General features: G+C 39.6%; 1 protein-coding gene and 1 pseudogene across 1 annotated transcript in view; one reads left to right on the top strand and one right to left on the bottom strand.

Annotated features, from left to right (window-relative positions):
- The window catches only part of ADAM9 (ADAM metallopeptidase domain 9), a 145,669-nt gene that overhangs the window by 37,286 nt on the left and 99,193 nt on the right, over positions 1 to 9,190 (top strand). Inside the window, exon 4 of the mRNA XM_006900308.1 lies at positions 4,504 to 4,582. Within this exon, the coding sequence (XP_006900370.1) occupies positions 4,504 to 4,582 (79 nt within the window). The remainder of the gene's footprint in view (positions 1 to 4,503; positions 4,583 to 9,190) is intronic.
- Positions 6,525 to 7,676, bottom strand: LOC102877489 (annotated as a pseudogene).

Raw genomic sequence — 9,190 nt, 5'->3', positions numbered from 1 at the left:
TACACACACACACACACAAAACCAAGAGCCAACATCATTCCCAATAGAGAGAGACTCATGACATTTTCCCCTTGTGAACAGAGACCAAACAAGGATATACCCATCACCATTCTTATCCAGTTTTGGAAGTCCTTGCTAGAGCAATTAGGTAAGATAAGGAAATAAGAGGCATCCAAATTGGCAAAGAGTTGAAACTTCCGTTATGTGTAGTTGATAAGGTAGTATGTGTAAGAAATCCTAAAGACTCAACAACAACAACAAAGTAACTATTAAATCTAGTAGACCAGGGAGCTGTGGTGGCCTAGTGGCAAGAAGCTGTGCTGCAATCCCAGAGGTGCACGGTTCGAATCCACCAGATACTCTGCTGGAGAAGGAGGAGCAATCTCCTCCTGTACCAGTCAGATCTGATTTGATGGTACACATACCAAAAAAAAAAAAATAAAATAAAAAAAATCTAGTAGACCAGTTTAGTAGAATTGGCAGAATATAAGATCAAAATGCAAAAATTAGTTTGATTTTTTTTTTTAAAGCAACAAAGAAAACACTACAAGTAAACAGGAAAAGCAATACCATTCGCATTAGCCAACGAGAAAACCTACTTAGGAATAAATCTAACTAGAGACCCAAAAGATCTGTTGTTGTTGTTGTTGTTAATGTGCTGTTGCGTCGTTTGCGACTCATAGCGACCCTGTGTACAACAGCCCTAAGCTCTGCTCTGTCCTGTGCCAGTCGCACTGTCTCTGACACTCCCATCCAGATTATCCCAGTCACTGAATCAATCCACCCCGTAGAGGGCCTTTCCCTCCTGCGCTTTCCCTCCACCCTCCCAAGCATGATGTCCCTCTCAAAGAACCCGTCCCTCCTTACAACATGTCCAGAGTCTGTTAGATGGAGCCTCAGAATCCTTGCCTCCAAGGAGCCACCTGGTTTAACCCTTTCCAGGATGAATCTGTTTGTTTTCCTAGCAGTTCATGGAACTCTCAATATTCTTCTCCAGCACCACAGCTCAAAGGCATAAATTCTCCTATCCTCCTTGGTCATTGTCCAACTCTCTGATGTATAACAAGTGATTGCGAAGACCATGGCCTGTATCAGACACACCTTAGTCTCCAGAGAGACACCATTGCTCTTCAGTACTTTGGAGAGGTCCCTAACAGCAGACTTTCCCATGGCAATACGTCTTTTAATTTCCTGGCTACTGGTTCTGAGAGTGTTGACTGTGGAGCCAAGCAAATAAAGCTGTGAACAATCTCAGTCTCTTCACCATCCATCCTGATGCTGCCAATTGGTCCAGTGGTGAGAATCTTTGTCTTTGTCTTCTTGACATTGAGCCTCAATCCATATTGTAGGCTGCAGTCCTTGACCCTCTGAAGCAGGCGCTTCAGGTTCTCCTCAGTTTCAGCAAGCAGGGTTGTGTCATCTGCGTAATGCAGATTATTGATAGATCTTCCACCAGTCTTGACCCCACATTTCTCCTCGTAAAGCCTAGCCTCCCGGATAATCTGTTCTGCATACTGGTTGAAAAGGTATGGAGATAGGATGCATCATTAGCGTACGCCCTTCCCAATTTTGAACCATGCAGTGTTCCCTTGCTCTGTTCTGACAACTGCCTCCTGGCCCAAGTATAGGTTTCGCATTAGAATGATCAAGTGTTCTGGGATTCCCATTCTTCTCAGAGTCAGCCACAGTTTGTTATGATCCACACAGTCAAACACCTTTGCATAGTCAATGAAACACAGATAGACATTTCTCTGGTATTCTCTGCTTTCAGCTAAGATCCATCTAACATCAGCTACAATATCCCTAGTACCATGACCCCTTCTAAACCCAGCCTGGACTTCTGGCAGTTCTCTGCTGATGTGCTGTTCCAGTCGTTTTTGGATAATCTTCAGTAGAATCTTGTTTACATGTGAAATCAATGAGATTGTTGTATAGTTTCCACACTCTGTTGGGTCACCTTTCTTTGGGATAGGAACAAATATAGATCTCTTCCAGTCAGTTGGCCAAGTGGTTGTTTTCCAGATTTCTTGGCACAACTTGGTGAGCACGTCCAGGGCAGCATCTGTTAGCTGAAATATGTCAATTGATATACCATCTACTCCTGGGGCCTTCTTTTTTGTCATTTTCTTCAAAGCAGCCTGAACTACTTTCATCACCATAGGCTCTTGCTCATATGTTGTTTCATGAATTTCTCCTGTGTCTATCAATTCCTTTCCATACAGTGATTCAGTATATTCTTTCCATCTTCTTTTAATACTTCCTGGATCATTTAACATTCTGCCGAAAGCATCCTTGATTATAGCAACTCCCCAAAAGATCTACATAAGGAAAATTATAAAACACTGAGTAAGAAAGAGTAAGAAACCTAATTAATTGAGAAAATTATTTGCTGTATGTAGCTAGGAAGACTTACCATTGTCATTGTGAAAACACAATCCAAAGCAATTAACAGCTTCAGTAAAGTCCCAGTACAGTAGGAGATTAAATTAGATGGATGATCAAAATAGAATTTAGGAAAATATTACTTAGAAACTCTAGCTTGGAACATTTAGTTTAAAATGAGAGCCTGATGATCTGTTACTATTGAACCCCACTCTTAGCATATTTAGCTATGTTTGTTAACATAGCCTCATTAGAGAAGCGTACTGAGATTCATGTTCTTGCTGGCAGGCAGTGACTTCCAAAGAAGGAGGAGCACAGAACAAATCCAAGCATTTTTTTTTTCTTTTCAGATTTGCCACTAGTGAGAGTGCAGGATACTTACGTATGAGAGAAATAGGAGAAGGAGGGAGCACAATTCATTGATTCCAAAATATCCATTATTTGAAAGGATTTAAGAAATAGGTAGTGCAGATATTTAGCAGAGTGTTTGAAAATGTCCCAGGCAAAAACTTCTCTTAGATTCTTTCTCTATTGGGTAGATGTGCTTTGCTTTAGATTACAAACTGCTGAGAAATGTCTGAGGCATCTTTCTCTCAGGGGAACTTAAGTACAAGTTTACCAAAATAAGTTACTTTAGGCTAGTCATTTTGTTAAAGTCAGGCTGTCTAACTAATAAAACAGCAAAGAAAGCATGTATTTATCCAGTATTGAACAAAGGAGATAAGCTTGTCCTGTGGCCAGGGTAGTTTTGAACTTTAAACACAATAGAAATCACTTCCTAGCACATTATATTCCTGACTTGTCTTGTAAGCCATGGTGATAAGCACAGTGCTGCTCCAGTTCTACTGCAAGAAAACCTTCGTACATGAGATTGCATTCCTGAGCTCCCTTTGCATGGAAGGAAGAGTAAAGAATCACTAATAATTCACATTACACAGCTGGTATTTAATGTTGTATTTGTAATTAGGTTAAGGTATTTAATGCCTCTTGTTTATATAGATCTTTTAGATTTAGAAAAGAGAATTATTTCTTCTTCAGAAATGTGATGTACTGGCAGATCCTAATTTATACTTTTCTTGCAAGATGCATCAGATTTATGGACATTACTTATTTGTGTTAAGTTTTTTTTTGCAGTGATGTTTAATGACCATTAGAATAAATGTCCAGTTGAATATTATTTCAGACTAAGTAACACATACTATTTTAGAATCAAGTCTATTGGTGAGCTTTTAGTTTTAAGCTTGTCCATTCTTTAAATATTATTTGTTGTATGTTGTTTGTTGCTGAAGGCTCTCTGCGTTTTGAATGCAAGATGACCAAGTGGGAGACTAGAATTTTTTCTTTTCACAAATGAAGTATTTATTAAAATAGGAAAATAAAAGCTTCGTGAAGGGAGACATGGAATGCCAGGAAAAGAACCCATACCATGGCTCCCTGAGTAGAACAAACTGAGATTTTTTATTTCAGGGTAGAAAGGGATTTAGGTGAGCTGAGGCTTCATTCTTATGTGGGGAATTCTAAGAGATGGGTTCATATAGGTGGAGTTATGATAACTGCACACACATCTAGTTCTTCATGATGGAATCTGCTGCAGAGACTTCTGGGTTATGAGACATTACTAGTTATGGGATGAAAATTTGTGCTGCAACAGTGTCCTCCCGTTCAAATTCTTCCCCCATTACTTAGTCTATTCAAAGTAGGTCAGTACTCTGCTGTGAGCAATATTTCTATGTATGCTCCAGAAAATTGGTTGATATTTCTTAAGGCAAGACAGGTTACTTAAATACATAATTTGATTAGAAATGTTGAAAAGACCATTCATGAGAATGTGAGTTCAGCACCTGCTGGGGGTGGAGGGGGAAGGAGAGAGAGACAGACAGAAACACCCTTCTGTTGTCTATCTTGTATTCTATGTAACCCTTTTGGAAGATAGCGCTTGGGCTCTGTCCTACCTCTAGTTTACCAGCTGGAAGCTTGTTGTTGTTGTGTTGTTGATTTTTGGTTTTTGTTTTTTTTTTAATTTTTTAATTTATTTCATCTAGGAATAATTTTATGTGAATTATGTCCTAAATTTTATATAGGGGAAATAATTCTAAATGGGGTATTTTATTCCTGTTTCAGAGATCTTTTACCCAAAGATTTTGTTGTTTATACCTACAACGAGGAAGGAACTTTGATCTCTGACCATCCTGATACACAGGTAATATATTTTTTCTTGATCCTGTAGCAAGATTTTAAACAACTATGTTTAAAAATAGAGGAGTTCTGGTGGCCTAGTGGTAACAAGCTGCATTTCAATCCCAAAGGCATGCAGTTCAAATCCATTAACTGTTCTGAAGGAGAAGGCTGGGCAATCTCCTCTCATGCTATGCCTCTGAAAACCTGCTGGATGGTCAGCTCTGAGTTGTTTCTGACTTGATAGTACACAAGAACAGTGACAACAATGTTTAAAATTAGTCCTGTTATCAGCAAAAAGAAGAAAGAACCTGAGTTAGCTGGATTGGCCTAGAGGCTTGAATCACAGATTCAAATATATCAGTGATTGGAGAATGGTGCACGACTGGGCAGTGTTTCATTCTGTTGTTTATAGGGTCACTATGTTGAGGGAGCAGACGAGAGGGAGACCTCAGAAGAGATGGATTGATACAGTAACTGGGGTAATGAGGGTTGGTGTGTTGGAATTAGTGAGACTGGCTCAGGACAGGGAGGGGTTCAGAGCTGCTTCACATAGGGTTGCTATACATCACAGGCAACTCAATGGCACATAAAAACAATAACATACTATGACAGGTTTGGAAGCAGGAGTGACATCCACTTCCTAAATAACCTGCCTCCGGAAACTCTTTGAACTTTGATAAAAGCCGATAGTTGTAGAGGAGTTTCAGACCTTTTGTTCATAGGATCACTATGAGTCTTGCTCGACTCGAAGGCAATCAACAACAACAACATGTTGAGGGAACCAACTCAACAGCACCCAACAGACAACATATCTTAGAGCAACAGGGACAAAGTTTTGAAAACAGCAGTAACCAAACACTTTGAGGGAATGAGTTACTTTCCTGGAATTCAGAATCATTGCCATGAGGGACATCAAAGTCAACTGACATAGCACAATTCATAAAGACAGTGTTCTACATCCTGCTTTGGCGAGTAACAACTGGGGTCTTAAAAGATTGCAAGTAATCATCTACGGTAAAACTATTGGAACATTCTTATCTGTAGCAAAGAAAGATGAAGAAAATTAAGGCTTAGTCCGAATGACTGTGAGCTTCAGTCTCCATGACTCTTACAACACAAGAACTAGATGGGGCTCAGCCACCACTGCCGACCTTTCTGAAAGCATTCACAGTAGAAGGTCCCTGGTGGGGTTGGATTAAAATGTCGGAAAAAAAGTAAAAATAATAAAAGAATATGTAATATACAAGACTATAACCCTTGGCTACTTTTCTAGTCTAAAACTGAATTCAACCCCCTTTTTCAGCTTTTGATCAAATACTAGACAGGTGGTCCTTAAAACCTGAGAGGCACACATTCCTTAGAACGTCAAGGAGAGGCATTTTAGAAGATCAAAAGAGCATAAAGGAATGAGGCTTAGAAGGCAGGAAGGAATAGGAAAGAAGAGCAAATGGAAAAAGGAAACAACAGGAAGGAAGTGGGAAGGGTGCTGTTATCACATTGTGTGGATCACAATCAATGTTATAAACAAAGTGTGTATGACTTGTTGAATGGAAAACCAGTTGGCTGTGTAAACTTTCACTTGGATCAAATAGAAATGATTAAAATGGCAAACATGTAAAATGTGGAGGGAAAAAAAATTGGTTCTGTTAAGGTACTAAAGATTGTCACATTGATCAACTTGAGAGAGCACCATTTATTTATTTTATTTTTTTTTTTTTACAGATATGTGGAAATGGTTTTAATATGTTAAAATATTCTTTAATGAGTTAGTAATTATTTATACAATGGAGAGTTTAGAAAACAGATTTATAATTGTCTTGCTCTTGATTAGAGAGATTTAAAAATTACACAGAAAACATTATTTGCTAGAGTAAGTTACAAAAGGTTGAAGAAGTTGTGAAGGTTGAAGAGCTCCTGCTTTTCTGGCAGCTCTGATCCAATCTCAAGACTTAGTACAAAGATGGCTATGCTTTCTCTTTTGAATTTAAATCTACAACAGTTCGAATGCTCTTTCCGGCATGCAGAAGTTCAAATGCTTCATTAATTTGGTTAAAAGATAGATTGTGAGTCACAAATTCATCAACTTTGATCTTTTTAGACATATATTCAGACACCAGCTTTGGGACACTTTCTACACTCTTCCACCCTCCAAAGGCAGTGCCTTTCCATGTGCGACCTTTTACCAGCTGGAATGGACGAGTAGAGATTTCTTCACCAGAGGCAGCTACTCCAACCACCACGCTGACGCCCCAGCCTTTGTGGCACGCTTCCAGTGCTGCTCTCATAACCTTCACATTACCAGTGCACTCAAAGGAGTAGTCCACCCCTCCATCTGTCATCTCAACGAGCACCTCCTGGATGGGCTTGTTGAAGTCCTGTGGGCTAATGCATTCGGAGGCTCCAAACTCTTTGGCCCTTGCAAATTTATCTTTATTGATATCGATGCCAATGATCCGGGAGGCACCAGCTACCTTACAGCCCATGATAACTGCCAATCCAACTCCTCCCAGGCCAAAGATGGCACAAGTAGAGCCAGGCTCCACCTTGGCAGTGTTTACCACGGCACCATAACCAGTTGAAATGCCACAGCCCAGCAGGCAGACTTTATCCAGGGGTGTTAAAGGATCTATTTTAGCAACAGAGATATCAGCTACAACCGTGTATTCAGAAAAAGTGCTGGTTCCCATGTAATGTAAAATGGTCTTTCCTTTGCAAGTGAATCTGCTAGTACCATCTGGCATCAGTCCTTTCCTTTGAGTGACTCTTATCTTCTGGCAAAGGTTTGTCTTAGGATTCAGGCAAAATTTGCATTCTCCACACTGTGGGATGTAAAGTGGAATGACAGTATCACCTGCTTTTAGTTTTGTAACTCCTTCACCAACACTCTCTACAATTCCAGCTCCTTCATGTCCCAAGATCACTGGAAAACATCCTTCAGGGTCAGCCCTGCTCAAGGTATAGGCATCAGTATGGCAAACTGCAGTGGCAATAATCTTTATGCGAACTTCATGTGCCTTTGGGGGTGCCACCTCTATCTCCTCAATAGAGAGGGGCTTTCCTGCTTCCCATGCTACCGCAGCTTTACATTTGATAACCTGGTTCGCCATGTCCACCAGCTCAGGTCAGAGAATAGGTCAGCGTGCTGCAGGCGCTCTAGGTGGGCTGCAAGGGGGCGGGGCATGGGCGAGCACCATTTATTTTATACCTGTCCTAGGGAATTGGTCCGAGGGGATTTTACTAGGAGATTGGTAAGTGCATTTAGATGGTATAGTCTGTAGAGAGGGAACTTTGATGGTCTAGTTGGTAGGAAGTTGTGCTGCCAACCTGAAGACACATGACTTGAATCCATCAACTATTCTAAAAGAGAAAGATGGGCAATCTTTTCCCATGTGATTTACAGCCTCTGAAAACCCATCAAGCAGTCAGTTGACAGTTGAGTTCATAGGGAGTTGCACCAGCAACCCAAAGGCCTCATCTCTCTGGTGATTTGAATCCACAAGTAGTTTATTGAGAGAAAAATAGACAGTTTCCTGTGTACTTTACAGTCCCGGAAACCCAGTGGATGGGCAGCTATGAGTTGGTTATTACTTGATGGCAATGAAGGGGTTTCTTTTGCATTTAAACTGCAGCTTATAGCTTTCCAGGTCAGTGGTTGCATGTTTGTTTGTTTAAAGATGAAGAAAAGTAATCTTGTATTGATAATAATTTTTACCAGTTTTGAAAGACATTATTTGAGCTATTTTGAAAATAGTAATTTTTAATTTTTATGTCTGAAGTTAATACTATCTTTGAAACTGCATCTTACTTATTAAACATTTGATTTTCCATTAATATTTAATAAAGACCAAACACTTTTTGCTGTCGTATGTTCTAATTTTTAGCTGAAAAACAAGTCTTTCTTAAAAAGGTGTGGTTCTTTCTGCGTCAGAGGAGAGCGTACTCCTGGGGACAGAGCTGGCCAGGACTGGAAATAATAGGAGATGTCAAACTTGGCTTTATATGTTGTTTAGATGGAGAAAAGGCATCTTTAGTTTTGTTCACAAAGACTTGTATTGGTTTTCGTCTGTCTTTTTTTTTTTTTTGGTAGGCTTAGTTCAAGACTCTTATAGACCTTTCTGGCAGTTCAGAACTACATTTTTTTAATACTTAAATAGCTTTTATAAGAAATCTTTGTTTCTGCTTAACATTTCTTGCTACATTGAATTATGTTAGTTTTGCACTTTTAAATATTCTTCAAATAAATGTGAGGCAAACCCCCATATTTAAGATTAACTATTAATACCTTTTTGTAAAATAAGCAAGTGTTGCCTTATTCCTATCTTTTTTTGGTTTACTTTCTGAGTGTCTGTTTGTCTAATGTTTAATAGGAAATAATAGAAGAGTATAATTTACATTATAGGGAGCTCTGGTGGCCTGGTGGCAAGAAGCTGTGCTGCAAATCCAAGGCACACGGTTTGAGTGCACCAGCTGCTCCGTGGGAGGATTCTTGTGTAATTAACTGCCTCTCAAAACCCTCCTGAGGCACTTCACCGAAGATGACATTCAGATGGCTAACAAACACATGAAGAAATGCTCAAAATCCCTAGCCCTAAGAGAGATGCAAATTAAAACAACTATGAGATATCATTTC

This window comes from Elephantulus edwardii, unplaced genomic scaffold (assembly GCF_000299155.1).
Source record: "Elephantulus edwardii isolate Elephantulus edwardi_28Jun2011 unplaced genomic scaffold, EleEdw1.0 scaffold00279, whole genome shotgun sequence".
NCBI classification, from domain to species: Eukaryota; Metazoa; Chordata; class Mammalia; order Macroscelidea; family Macroscelididae; genus Elephantulus; species Elephantulus edwardii.
The sequence above is the reverse complement of the archived record's forward strand: the minus strand, read 5'-3'. Positions and strand labels throughout refer to the sequence as shown.